Source organism: Vanacampus margaritifer, chromosome 4, assembly GCF_051991255.1.
Source record: "Vanacampus margaritifer isolate UIUO_Vmar chromosome 4, RoL_Vmar_1.0, whole genome shotgun sequence".
Classification (NCBI taxonomy): Eukaryota; Metazoa; Chordata; class Actinopteri; order Syngnathiformes; family Syngnathidae; genus Vanacampus; species Vanacampus margaritifer.
In genome coordinates, this window is record NC_135435.1 from 19,018,683 (window position 1) to 19,034,476 (window position 15,794).

General features: G+C 38.5%; 1 protein-coding gene across 1 annotated transcript in view; it reads right to left on the minus strand.

The window, feature by feature from the left end:
- Positions 1-15,586, minus strand: part of LOC144050301 (CUB and sushi domain-containing protein 1-like) — a 414,568-nt gene extending 398,982 nt beyond the window's left edge. The window contains exons 1-2 of the mRNA XM_077563425.1: positions 15,443-15,586; positions 13,349-13,878 (exon numbers count right to left, since the gene is read on the minus strand). Of these exons, the coding sequence (XP_077419551.1) occupies positions 13,349-13,484 (136 nt within the window). The 5' untranslated portion in view covers positions 13,485-13,878; positions 15,443-15,586. The remainder of the gene's footprint in view (positions 1-13,348; positions 13,879-15,442) is intronic.
- Positions 15,587-15,794: the final 208 nt, after the last annotated feature.

Sequence of the window (15,794 nt, forward strand, 5' to 3'; positions counted from 1 at the left end):
TGAAGACTTTTGCAAACAAACAGACAACACTGATGTAAACAAATTCCACCTTGCACGACACGAATACAGCATGCACGGCTACATCTTGCAGGGATGCACTCGAAGCAGAAGATGCGCGTAAAGCTTGCGCATGCTTGTTTACACACACAAAAGAGCATTCAAGCATCAAACAAGCCTGTAACTAGCCCCTTCCAAAACACTCACACGAATCCGACCCTGACCTCAAGCACTTTGCCTTTGAAGATTGAGGTAAACGCTGACGCTCGCAGACTGCCTGTCCTTTAAATGTTTCATCGTCTGTCAAAGTTTCACCTTTTTTTTTTTACGCACTAACAACACACTTTGCAGTCCAGTGAAGCAGATAATGTGAGAGACAGCTGCATTACAATACTGAACCATTCAGATAAGTAGAGTCCACGTTAATTCTATTAAAAAAAAAAAAAAGTAGGCCAATTGACTGCGGGAGGATGTGGCGGTAGAAAATGGGAGGTGCTTGTCAACGACCGCCAAGATAGCTCCGGCACAACAGAAATCTTCTGCGAACCTGGAGTGTAATAATTACTGGAGCTCCGTGTATTTCCATCAGCATGTTTCCCCGTCTCGCTTTCTCCCTAAAAATCACATTAATGGATGAAAGTAGCTTCTGCTGCTGCTGACTCATTGCTTTGAAATGGAAATGTAACTTATTGCCTCCATATGTGAAATGCAGTCGCACGCGCACGCACACACACACAAACACAGCGTAGGTGTGCTGTAACGGTGTCTCACTCCTACACACACGCACACACACAATGGCCTTAAACCATGGGACTAAGTGCGGGAAAAGCTAAAATAACACTAATGTGACATTAACAGACACATTAGCCTGCTTAATGTTAGCCCGCGAGCCAGCCATTACCCTACAGCTTACACAAAATGCCACACCAACAAAGCAAAACGGCGAAAGCAGCAAAAGTGCTTCGCGAACAAACACATCAGCTCTCGCCTTCAGCTGCACCAAACACTCGCATTTAGCGCGGCGAGGTAACATCACTGTACGCAAAATCACAGGCAAAATGGATCTAAAGTGTCTTTTGTCTGGTCGGTGCTGGATTTCACTTTCCTTTCTTTTCTTTGGTCCTTCCTCGGGTCTCCTGACGGCCTCACGACTCTGGCTGGAAGTGTTCGGTTTAGGTGAACGGTTTGGGATTTTTTAATAAGTTTTAGGTGAACTAATGAATACACTCGCACACATGCACGCACGCACAAAAAAAAAAAAAAAAAGAGAGAGCAATGATGATGACATGTCAAATCGGTAAAATTACCGAATGAACAATACTGAGCTTTCCAGGAAAAAAATAAAAATAAAAAATAAAAATAAAAATAATAAAAATAAAAAATAATAATAATAAAAAAAATGAAAAAAAATAATAATAATAAAAATAAAATGAAAAAAAATAAAAAATAAAGTGTCTTTTGACTCGCTATCACGCTGACCCCACACGCTCATCACTTGATCAGGAACAACCAAATGACTATAGCAAGCTGGCTCGAAGACAAGTCGGCCATACTGTATGTTGATAACAGCATCTTTTCACATGTCTGACCTCCTTGACAGTTAAGGCTCTCATTAGCGTGCAAATTACAGTATTTTGCACCTTTACACATCATGAAATGGTTACGCCAATGGCTGGATCAGATAAGATATCCATATGTTCACATGAACAGCTGTTTTCAACAGACTTACACATTTTATTTGCTGATACTCGGAATTACCTTTTTCTGGTTGTGTGTATTGACATAAAAATCTCCCGGTTTTATGATAAGCCGATATTCTTGCAGCAACATGTTGGTGAGAATCCAATCATAAAGCAACACATGCATGAAGATGTGTCGCAGATGACCACAATGTATCTGGATGGAATTTTCTCATGCATTCCAACATGCCATTGGATAAAAGCTCAATTAGGGATGAGCTGGTCTACCTAGTAGGGAAAATCACAATTTCACTAACCTTTTACAAATTTGTAATTAATTCATCTCTATTTTAGAAGAACATTTTGGTGAATGGTATATGTTCGATACCAGTACGAGTACTCAAATGTTGAGTAGAACACCGATACCAAGTACCAATACCAATTTTGATCTTTTTTTTTGTTTTCAAATAACAGGTCATTTTAATAAAATAACTATATACCCCAATTAAGCATTTTGCAACAATGTAATTTAGACATACAAAACCACAATTAACACATTCATACCTGTATACAGTTTGTTGATGGGAATTAGTAAATCACAATACAATAACACACATTAAAAACTGTTGGGTCAAAAGTAACCCAATTATCGATCAAAGATGGATCTATCATCTTTATGGGTCATTTTGACCCAACTTTCTGGGTTGTTTAATACAAAATTACCCAATTGTTTGGCCCAAATAAAGGATCCGACCAATATTTATGAGTTGTTTTACACTAAAAGAACCATTTCTTGACTCAAAGTTGGGTCAAATTGACCCAACGAGAGAATCCATTTTTGACTCATAATTGGGTTATTTTTGACCCAACTGTTTTAAAAGTGCATCACAGTATTCTTAAAACAATGATAAAAAAAATATCACGATGCAGCTATTATACAATTACATACAATTAATTGAATGTTTGGCCACTCCAGGTAAAAATGTTATTATTGTGCATAAACATGCCAAGGAAAGATAGAGAGAGAGAAAAAAAGTACAGATGTGTCATTCTTATAACATGTAAAAAAAAAAGTTGGATTTTATTTCCATCATTTACACTTTCAAAATAACAGGAAACAAAATAGGGTTTGGCCACCCTGCAGACATTTTAGCATGCCCCGCCCCCTCTAGAAAGCGGAGACCTGATAATGTCATGGGTTGCTCACACAACCACTGTCTAAAAAAAAACGTTGATGTCAGTCTCAAATGTTTTAACTGATTTGACTCATCTGACCACAGCAATCAGTGAAGACTGATTTATGGTATTTCAATAGGGAATGATGACTTAAGATAATGTATGAGTTTTTTGAGTTACAAGCATGATCAAGGAACTAAATGAGCACATATTTCAAGACACCAAATGGAAGAAACCAACACAATTTCACTATATTAAGGGAGCTGAAGGAGTGAAACATTTTAGTCTTTCTACCCTTAGAACATACAAAAAACCCTGAAAACTGAAAACATAACAAGAGTTAGGAATTTGTGATTGGAGCTTCGATTCGCAAAGCAGCCAGTCAGTAAAAATGCAATAGAGCACATTTCTGTTGATAATGATGACAGTTTAGTTATGAAATGATGGTGTTAAACGAGGAGCGAGAATACGCATATTCACATTATAAAGTCAACAGTGGATGTGAACCTTAGGGATGACTGATTCCTGATCATATTTTTTTTTTTTGCATCCTAGTTAAGTCACTTCATTTTAAGTGACGGCTGATAGTCAAATCCGGTAGACAATGCATTTGATTTTGTCCATCATAAACAATACATTTGCATCATTATTTAGAAGCAGATGTCTTAATCAAATGCATGACTCACTGCAGCTGCATAATTTATGGGTAAGTGTTCGACTCCGCTCATCTACAAACAACGCTATTGATTAATTGCCTCGTCAAATGCAGGCCAGTTTGCCCGTCACAAAATAATTCACACTTGTTTGGTTTCTATTTGAATGCAACTTGTTTAAATGTTGAAGTTTTGCTGAGCTGCCACTCCTTTGACTCGGACAACGCCACTAGTTCAGTTTTTTTTTACAGCATCTTTCAGCTTGCCAGGACTGTTGGCCGGGTTAGCAAAATGTTACGACATCTCTCCATGTGCCTTGTTTAACTTAGCAAGTTTCGGACGAATAAGCTCTGTGGCTACAGAGCACAAACACGGTCATGAGTAAAATAATAATAATAAAAATAATAATAAATACATTTTTAAAAAATAATATAATTATAACATTAATAAAAATAAAAAATATTTAAAAAATAATAATAATAAAAATAAATAAATAAAAAGACGATCTTTTTATCAATTAACTGAAAATTACGTGTTTGGCCCTGATTTCTGATCACGTGATCGGATCAGCACAACTCCCTGACACAGTACATAAACAAAAACAGTACAGTATATTATTAGCTACTTTTATACAGGCTTGTTGAGCACTAACACTAACTTCTATGTGCAATGAATTTACCACCAAATACACTGTGTCATTTCTTCATAGAGAATATATTGCAGCCATCAACACTAGTGGAAATGATGGCACTCGCTTTATTAGAACTGGTAAAATATACCATAACTGTTGATGTTCTGCAGCAATTTGTCAAATTGAATTTGGATATTAGTTTTCATGGCTATCTTGTAGCCACACGGAGCAATCTTTCATTATGAACGCCAGTCGAGAGGTTCATTTCATGCTTATTTTTAGAGCTGGCTGAGTAATCCTGTGTTATGAAATAACCCTCCGCTCCCACCACAGCGAGGCGTCTGCACCAAAAGCTACAGAGAAGCAGCAACAAACTGTTGTGTCAATGAAACAACATTAAAAGCTCGCCACCATCCAATTACAACAACTTTCAGGGTCTTGATGTGTGCTTGCAATTTACAGCACATACTTTTGGGGATTTGGCACTTTTTTTTTGCGTACTTTTTTTTAATGCTGGAGGTATGCAGACATTGCTTTGAGTTAAAATAATCACATTAGTGTAGGTCGGCCCAATTGGACTGACCATGCAATGGAATAAAAGGATGCTGTTGTGTTATGTGCCCTATGTGTCTATTTACAAAGTGTAAAAAGAAAAAAAAAAAAAGGAATAGAAGGATGCGTTTTCTCCGTACTTCCTGTTAAATTTTGGTGAGAATCCACTCGGGATGGGCATTATAACCAATTAGTCGATTAATTGATTGTCAAGATGAGAGTTATGATACTTGTGCTTAATCAAATCCTGGAGCCTCAAAATTGCATTTGCCACCCGACCATCTACAAGATTCCTGAAGCAGGTTTAAGATTCTAATCTTCTGAATCGTGAGAAAAGATGATGCATTTGTGAATAAGGAAGGACGTTGAACTCAACAAAACTCGCGTATCAGTGAATAAATTATTACTTGGCCATCAAAAGTCATTTCTCAATCTTGTTTTTATTTTGTAGTTTGAGGTGTCACAAAAGCTAACAATTTTAGCATCAGGGTTGCATGTTTGTTGTCACAAAAAGCTCATTGTCTTCGCGCTTTGATCAGAACCCTATTTTTTGTGAAACCAACCCGTTTTACTACTGGTGAGTCAAAAACAGTGAAAGAGGAGTCTGCTCTTTCTTTTGGTAAATCAGGGTTTATTTTGTCATAGAACATAATTTTCTGTTGGCTCTTGAAAGATCAGTCAAAATTAGAGAGGTTGGATAGTGGATACCACTTTTGTTCAGACCAATACCGGGGCGAGTACTCAACTCTTCAGCAGCCACTAACACCGAAAAACATACAATCCTCCCCTCCCTCCGAAAACAAAACAACAATAGATAAAATTCAAGAAAGACCCATCTCAACATAGCATTTACTGTTAAAATTGTATAAAATTAATGTCAATTTTCTATTCTTCTAATTTCTAATTTGGAATTCCTAATCGTAATAGAGTCGCAAGTGCTTTGCAAGTTGTGACACCTTAAATTAGGGCTCATCTCAAATCAAAATGCTCGATAACAGCTGGCAAAAAAGGAGAACTCAGCTTTGAAAGTGTCTGGCAGTGATTATGCACTTTTAGCAGAGTTAGCCAAGTGGATCAAACGAATCAACCATCACTATAAACTTTTGACCCTATTTAACCTTTGTGTGTGTGTGTGGGGGGGGGGGGGGGGGTCTTTTCACCTTCTTTTCTTTTTTATTTGTATTCTTTTATTATTATTTTATGTTTATTATTTTTCTTTATTTATTAGTTTATTTAATATTTTAATTATTATAATTTATCATATCATCATCATTATTAATAATAATAATTGAGAGGTGTACATTATTTGGTTTTCCAATATGCAACTGTATGTACAAAATCCTGTACTCTGTACTCTGAGCAAGTTGAAAAATGTCACCAACTTCTTCTCCTAATTCATATAAAAAAAATGTGCACCCTCCAATATGTCGAGTATTGTACTATAGTATTTCCCTACAAATCTGAGGTATAAATTCAAGATGGACAGGGTTATGATGTCGTCATTTAATTCCAGACATTACTAGCAGAGCAGCACAAGATGGAAAAGTCGTTTGTGATTAATCGTGTCTGCTGAGGAATACATTTTCATTTTCCCCTTCACTTTGTCTGCGCCTCTGTCCCAATCTCTCTTGCAAACATTCTTTGTCTTCACACACACTCACACACACACTCTCGCCTCCCTCTACCATCTCGTCCTACGTTATAATCTACTGTATGTAGGCCAAGGCTCTTTTAAAACTTGTGTCAAAGCAGTATCTCATTTGAAAGCCAGCATGAAGCAGCAATATGTTGAATAGAGACGTTCGCCATCACAAGCTCAAAGTCTGCCATACGATAATTGCGATGTTTCTGTTCAAACATTTTAAAAACTATGCAAACAAAGGTATTGTGATACACTTCTTAATCAGCCAGGGGTTAGGCTAGATGCCTTTTTTTTTTTCAAGACATTTTTGGAAAATTTGATGCTTTCAACTTTGTAGCAACAATTTAAGGAAGCAACTTTTTGGTTCCCGGTGCACAAAGCAAGGTCTATGAAGGCATGCTTTGATGAGATAAAAATGGTAGAACTTGACATTTAAACACATCGAACAGATCTGGGATGCAGTTGAATAAACTAGATTGTGAGCGATGCCCCCTCTCAGGTCCAACATCAGTGACTACTGACCTTATAAATGTGGCTCTGTCCAGTACTTTTGGACGTACAAAAGAATAAATAAAATAAAATAAAAATAATAATAATAAATAAATAAAGGAGAGCAATGATGATGACATGTCAAATCGGTAAAATTACCGAATGAACAATACTGAGCTCTCCAGAAGAAGAAAAAAGGACTTACAAAAGATTTGCACATGCAAAAATGGGTGCAAACTGGATTGATGATGCAAACCAATATGGACACCGATCTACTGATTCACATCTTTAAATGGTGCAAAAAATATGAAATGATGGTGGAAAATTTTCTGCTTGTGCAAATATTTGTGAAATGGCAACTAAAGGAGACAGTCACAAGAAGGAGTCATGCCATGTCACCTTGGACAAAACTGTCAACTGCATTTCCTTGTGTCTGGGTCATTTCTGCGCTGTGACAATTGGTCATTTAAAATGCTGTATAGGAAAATTAAAACAAAAACAGTATTTAAAATGTATTGCACATAAGTCCGACAAAATGTGTACTTGAATGTTTTGCTGTCATGTGAGAATTACACCACAGTTACTCAGGTAACAACCAATCATAGTTCAGCTTCAGAAAACAGGTGAGCCGTGATCGGCCATTGCCTGAGCAACTGTGATGTCATCTTCAGTTGACAGCAAGTGGCAAAATGGCCGTTCCCTGAGATGGATAAAAACAGCTTGATTTTGCTTCATAACTCATATTCCACAAATGTAATATTGATCATAATGTCATGTTTAGACTAGTGAGGTTACATATAACTAGGGGTGTTAAAAAAAATCGATTCGCCAATATATCGCAAACTTACAGCGCGCAATTCTCGAATCGATTCAATATGCGGCCGAATAAATGTTTAAACATAATTTATTTATGGAAATATTCAACAAAACGTCTTACTTAGGGTTAGGGTTCACACGTTAAGCAGGGAAGAATGTTATATTAATGGAATATTAAGCCTTAACATTTTATTTCAATGATGTTAAAACATGAAACAGATTGCAACAAATTGTTGAATATAGTGGCTCACAGTTATAAGCCTGAAGTTTCAGATAAATAATAAATCTTCATACAAATCTGAAATTGTACATGTACAAGTTTACTGATTAGCATTTTCTAAATTAGAGTTTTAAAAAAAATCTCAATAATCAATTTATAGATTTGTATCAGGATTAATTAATATATATATATATATATATATATATATATATATATATATATATATATATATATATATATATATATATATATATATATATATTTTTTATATTTATTTATTTTTTAATTTATTTGTTATTTTATTTATTTTTTAAATCGGTATTGAATCGAATCGTGACCTATGAATCGTGATACGGATCGAATCCCCAGGTACAAGGCAATTCACACCCCTACATATAACATAGAATTGTCAGGAAATGTTTAAGGTTGACTTCCCCTTTAAAAAAAAAAAAATCATGAAAAGCACCCCAAAAAAATGCTACCAGCTTCATTTTTGTTTGTATGGTTGCCATTCAGGGTTTAAATGTAAATTTTATTTTTATTCCAAATAGTGTTTTTTTCCCCCACATACCAATAAAGAGAGCCCACATACCATTCTTTAAAAATCCCTGTGTGTTGGGAAAATTGGTTGAGTGAACATAGTGCATGCACATAGAGTATTTTAATTGCAATACGAGTGGGAAAAAAAAAGAAAAGCAAAGTGAGTTGATTCTTGTGAGAAGGGTGCTCAAGTACCAGACAATCACTCACTCAAAGAGACGAAGCTCTTTCCTGCAAATTGACACGCAAGGTCTAACTTGTTTTTCTGCCAGAAACTACCTCATGGTTGGATTTGTTGGCTTTCAACTACCACACAGAAAATACAGTGGAAATGTGTCAGAATGTGGAGAAATACTTTTTGATGAAATAATGGGCCATGACAAGAGTTGCATCAAAATGGTGAGTTTACGACGAAAATAGTGCTGACGTTAGTTGGACATAATCGGACACTGAGAAATGTACTGTAATTCAGAGAAACCTCCTCGTATTTTTGAGCGCGACTTGAAAAAGTTGAGATTTTATTCATGAATGTAAAAATAATTGTGTGCTGTATATATCACAGCCTTCATCCTCAGCATCTCCACATTGAGCTCACACTCAGGCACAGTAAAACTTGTTTTGCTGGAAGAACGTCGGACTATCAATTAAATGCAAGCCATTTCGTACGTTCATCTGGAATTTTATGCTAGTATTGTGTATTGTTTTTTATCTATTTTGTCTTCTCTTATTTATGCATTTGCTTGTTAGCTTGTTGATTGCTGTACTGTTACAGTACAAAACAATTTGATGCTGCTTTTATTTTATGTCTTATACTGAGCTTTTGGCGACAAAAACTTACAAGAAAAGTGCCATGCAAACACAGCTGAATAAATTATGATGACTTACTAGAAATATAATGATAAAGCACCGTTATGGTTTGATTTCTTGATTTGTGACCCACGGATCGATTTTTTTTTTTTTAATTAACAACAATAAAAAAGTTTTAGAAATATTGTGACGATCTGGCTCCACAATAATTTTGTCATAATACAATTGTACCGAGCTCACATATGGAAGGCAAATCCAAACATCACTTGGGATTTGATGTCCAATTCCCAAGAAGTTAATCTCATTATCTGTCAACGTGAGGACGCGCGATGGCCTTGGTGATGCACGCATTCGTCCATTTTGTCTCACTGGAGCATGTTGTGAGTTTGGACTGAAGTTCCTTTTAATTCAGTCATCTCATCTACAGGGACAATGTGTTTCCCGTGTAAGATATTAGTATGCCAACGGAGCTACACACAGGGGACGGACATTTTGTAATGTCTTGTTGTTTGGCATTGACTCAATGTCGGATAATTGTCACTCGGTGTGCATACATGTGTTGGTTTTCACCTTAAAATGAACCCCCGACTGTCATGACAAGTTTGCTCTATATTATTTATTTGGTTGTTACTAACATAACTATGAGATTCATTTATCAAAAATCATTTCCAGTAGAACGGCGGCTGGCTCTCTGCCGAGCAATGTAAAACGCCTATAAAGAAAGCATGGTAAGCCTCCGTAGCGTTCCTAATGCTACATTCACATCAAAACCGAAAAGGCTTCACTTTCCTTTCTTTTCTTTGATCCTTCCTCGGGTCTCCTGACGGCCTCACGACTCTGGCTGGAAGTGTTCGGTTTAGGTGAACGGTATGGGATTTTTTAATCGGTTTTAAGTGAACTAATGAATACACACACACACACACACTCGCACGCACATACACATACAAAAAAATATATATAAAAATAAAAAAATAAAGGAGAGCAATGATGATGACATGTCAAATCGGTAAAATTACCGAATGAACAATACTGAGCTCTCCAAGAAAGAAAAAAAAGCCGAAAAGGCGATCTGGAACGCTTCCTTCGCTAGCGTTTCACCGCATAGAGTTTTTGGGAACGATCGCCGCTCATTCATGCATTGGCGTGCACCATAGAGGAGGAGGCGTGTCCCTTGGTGAACGACAAAAGAGCACTTTACCCGTCAACAAAAAGAGCACCGCCGACTACTTCCACTTTTTTCCTGGGCACTATTTTCTCAGCAAGGAGAGATTTTCGAGGTACGTTTCAACAGTAAATAAATACACTTAATAGCGCTTGTATGCTACTTCCTTGCTCACCGTTCGGTCCCGGTTGGCCGTGTTGTTGCGCTCAGGGTGACAACAGACGGGAAGCTCTGTGTGACGTAGCCGGTACTTGAAGCCGATTGGCTACCGCGAGGCGAAATGCCCAAAAAATGTTCAGCTTTGGTGAACATGCAAGTGTTTGGATTTTTGTTCTCAACGCCTCTCCCCCCGGTTTTGATGTGAATGCAGCATAAAGGGACGATCAAAACTCTTGAATGTGTCTGGTGAATGACGAGAGCACGGCGTGGGGGAGGGAACTTCTTTAGGAACGCGACAAGGCTCAACTTGTTTTCTCTATTGACGTTTCACATTGCTCGGCAGAGGCCCGCCGCCATTCTACTGAATGCGTTGTGACGTAAATAACAATGGCGTCCAAATAAAGCGTCTACAAAATTTATTAAACTGGAAATAATTTTGGGGAAATGAATCTCATTGTTATGTTAGTAACAATCAAACAAATAATATAGAGCAAACTTGTCATGACAGTCTGCGTTCCTTTTACAGTAAGTTAGCAAGTAATTAAATCTGTGGGCGTGTGTGTTTGAAGCAGTTTGATAAGTAATACAACTTTCCTAAACTATTAGCATGCTACCTTTAGTCTTATAGTAAGGTTCGCAACCACTGTTTTCCAACCAAACAAACCAATTAACAGCATAATAACAGCATATGAATTATCTTAATCCGTTTTGACATTTGATCAATTCTTATCCCCGCATTTTAATGTCACCAGGATTGTTAAAGTTTCTTAACTTTTCCTAACATTTTAAATGACATTTCCAGACAATCAATAATTAGTTGCGTCTTTGAATTTAAAGTGCATCATCCACATTTAAAGGTGGCAACCATCTGGGCTTTGCGGACACACAAAATAAATTATTGCCGCCCCCCCTTCTGTCTTTCCAGATGTCTGTTTGCCCTTTAATTTCCTTTAAGTCCATCACCGGGTGTGTAACTCTTAAATAAGTAAATGTAGCTGCTGATCTGCTGCAGAGCAGTGCAATAGGTTCACTTTTTGTTGTTTATATTAGAATATAAAAAACAATGTTTGGGGGAAAGCTGATGAAGAGGGAGGGAAATATGTGCATAAACGTGTCTGCACAGATTGGAGCTGAATCACAGATAGCAGAAGTTGCCTAATTCCTAAACCGCTTAAACATGCAGTTATGTAGCATGGTTTGGCAAGTCAAGCATTCGCACCCTCCACACTGTGTGGACCCGTAGCACTTAATTGGCCCACCAGTAGTTGTTGCTGTGCATGAAGCCGAAACAAGCCAGCATATGTAGCAAGCAGCAGAAGGCGTTTGTTGCATGAAATTGTATTAATTGAAGTGTTTCTCTTGGTTGAACTGCTTTCAGGTTATGGGGATGTTGGATTTATTTATTTATTTATTTATTTTCCAGATTTCAGTCTGTGTGTTTTGCCATGTCTAATCTCCCCAGGGCCTTCAGAATCAGTCATTCTGGCGCATATACTAGGAATGGGACAGTTGTTGTTTTTTTCCAACCAATCCGATTTCAAATGCGCCCTCATAAGATCAGAATGCTGGCCCTCGATGATGTCAGCATTTTTTCCCCTCCTCTGAGTGGTTGTCCAGGACAAATGCTATTACAGGCAACTTTGACATGCAAAATATGTCTGTATTGATCCATACATTTAACAATCAGCATTTCTGGTGAGTCTGATGTATTTTATTTGAATGTTTTTAACATGGCAATTTTCTACTCTAATATTGATGGTAAAACGGCCACAAGACGCAAGCACCAATACCTTGAAATAAGGCCGGGTATCAACCCAACACCGATACCTTACTTGCCCATCCCTAGTTGTTGTCATACTGGATAATTATTGTTTCTGAACTGCTCTAAAAGTACGAAGCACAGTTGTATGCAGTTATATTGTGGTCTTTGATAGTATCTATACTCGCAAGGTGATAGTGGCGGCATTAAGATGTGGATTAAAACGGATTAAGTCTTCAATGAAGGTCCAGGTACCAAAATGTAAGGGAGCTGTAGCTAGCCAGGCCACCACTACTATTTTTACTGCTTGTAATATATTATTTTTATTCTTCAGAATTGTTACCCCTCACCAAAAAAAATTACAGTTAGTCCACTTACAAACGCTAAAAAATAAAATATCACATGCAAACGCTGTTTATAGGCTAGGGATCGATACACAGATGCATAAAACCACTGTTTGTAGGCTACAGCGGCACCCTTTTGTGACAGGTTGGTGCAAGCGTGAGAGGCTGACAGTGACAAGCATGGAGCCGGCGAGGGCACAGGACAGAGAAGCCATTGACGAAGACAAGTCAGCTCGCTGCACCAAAAAGCAGAATGTTAACACCTTCCTCCCACTGAGCTACATCCATGTTGGTCACCAACTTCCCACCAGCGCTCAGCAGCATCAGCACCGCAGGCCCGCTGACACCGAGCATCCATCCCCTCTCAAGGAATCTCCACAGCAACAGACAAAAACTCCAGGAACATGAGAACCAACTTCCTCTCCGTGTGCAAGTTTGACTGTCAGATGCCCCACCACCATTTGGGGAAACGTCACGGAGTGAGGGTTGAAGTCTTCAATGATTCATTTCTCAACTACTTTAGTGCAATTTAGGAGAATGTGACTTCCAATGTTGAGAGCGCACACACATAACACACACACATATCTAAGCATGCGCACGTCGTTCTTTTTTGGGGGGAAACTCGCTATGCAGAACACGCACGCACACAAGTTAGGCATGGCACGATCTCCCGTTTCTTGCGCCACCCGTTAATTTAAACACACACACACTTAATAACTCACCCCCAGAGGAGGAGAAATCCCCGACGAGGAGCCCCGTCAGAAGGAGAAGTGAGAGGTCGCGTCTTAGTCGGGCCATTTTCCTCACCGTCAGCCTCCTCCGTTTCATCACCATCAACGGCATCTCCAAATCCGTCATGTTGCCGTGAAATAAATCCAAGCCGGCTGCAAGCCTTCCCCCCACCTTGCCGCTCTGCTTGGCCGAAGGGAGCGGAGGGGGGTAAAAGATGACAGCCGCCCCCCCTCCTCCTTTTCTTCTTGCGTTGTTATATCTTTTCAAAAAAGCTCAACAAAGCACTAAAGAGGAAAAGAAGGCCACCCGAAAATCAATCGCGGCTATTCCAGGCGCACATGTCCATGTTGGATGAGTGGTGTCGGGCTGGCGGAGGCAGCGCGCAGCTGGTGTGAGATGTCATAGCAGAGGAGGAGGAGGAGGGATGGAGCGGCTCAGTGAAGGTGAGGAGAGGAGAGGAGAGAACCGGAGGAGAGATATGATGCTCGCTAGGTCCTCGCAGCACACTGAGCAGCAACGACTGAGAGGCAGGAGAGAGAGAGAGAGAGAGAGAAAGAGCGAGAAAAGAACAGAAAGGGAGGGAGGAGAGAGAGTGAGAGACCTTCACCCACTATATCGAGATACATTTGAATAAAAGTAAGACCCACACAGTCATACTACGAAGTGTGTCAGAAAAGTTCCGTGACTGGTGTCGCAAAAACTATATTTCAAACTCAAATGTCGAGAGTAATTGGGGGTCAGGCGATCAACCAGCGGGGTTTTTGTTTCACACGAAAAAGCCTAGAGCAGTTGTAGCAGGATAAATCGTGGTTTAACCCTGGAGAACCCACGGGGTCAAATTTGGCCCCTATAAATTCTGCTACTCAAATAACAAAGACCTTCTTTTTTTTTTGCAAATTTAACTTCAAAAGTCCAGAGTGCCACTTCTGACCCCTGCATGGGGCCGTCTAGTGGATGAATATTTCACTTACATGAGCCAGAGTGGTGGCGATAAGATGGCTAAAATGCAACAAATAAAACAAAAAAATTATATTGTTCAATGTAGCTGTGTATTTGATTGACTATTTTCTTAAATTCTAAATTTTTTAGACAGTTTAGACCGACATTTTAGACAGTTTTTGTTATTCAGATTTTTCGAAATGATACCCCTAAATCCCAAAGGGTCAAATTTCGCCCTAATCCTAAATTAGGGAATAAATTGAAAAAAACATTGAAAAAACATATATTTTGGTGTTCAGTGAACCTATAGCAGTCACTTAATGTATAATTCATAATTTTCCAAAGAATAAAAGGGTTCTTGGGTTCTCCAGGGTTAATCTCACATCATCCTGAGCACCTGACAGTTCCGGGTCGAGAAGAACATCGCCATGATGGAGCAACCTCCCGATTTATCTCAGTATTATTTATTTTTCCTCTTAGTTCATTAAGGGGGTCCGTTTTGGAGATGTGGATGACATGACAAGTTGTGGAGGTTTCCAGAAGACTCAAGGGGTGCATGAAGGTATAGGCCTATAGCAGCGAATTTGAAGGATATCCCCGCTAGTTACCAACTTTGACCAACGGAACAGGTGACTATCAACTATCAAGTAAAAACTCAACAACCACATAACCGCCTTTACACTAGCTTATTGCTAACACATAATGGAAAATGTTTTAGATGTGCTAATGAATAGCATCGATGTGGTGATGTTATTTGAACCCAAATATGGCATATATCATGTATCCTTTCCATCAAAATGCTAATTCCGCAGTTTACTGCAGACAATCGCCATATATTTGGAGATGTCTGTATTATACTGCCCCCAAGTGGCCAAAACGCATACACCAGAAAGCAGCAAAATGTCAGTTGATAAATGTAGCAAAAACTGTTTAGTTTCTATACATTCCTCATAATTATGCCATTACTTTATATTTTTATAAACAGCAATTACATACAATGCTGGTTTTATTATTAAACATGATTAGCATTTTTGTTACTTTCTTGGCAGTCTGCCTCAGATTAATGGCATTTCCATTCATTTCGGTGGGAAAAGATGATTTGCAGTACGATTGTTTATAACTGCAACCATAATCATAACAATCACCTTGGGGTGGTGGACCCAAATGCAGGAGAACCACGGCAGGGATGCATGTAATGCTGAAAACGATGTATCTAACAAAAACTACGAACAGGGGAACTGTGTAAAACTCAAAATAAACAAAACTAACAAAGTTATGAAAAGACCAAAAAATAAAGTAACAACAGTGGTGTGGTGACAGCGACAATGATCCAACCAAGACAGAACGAAACCAGGAAACTAAACACAAGCCAACTAACGAGAGACACCTGGACAAGACACAAGTGGCTGGGGGAGATGATTGGATGACGAGTACAGGTGCAAACAAAACCTTACAAATCAGACAGGACGCCAATCATAACAATCAATCACCTTTTAC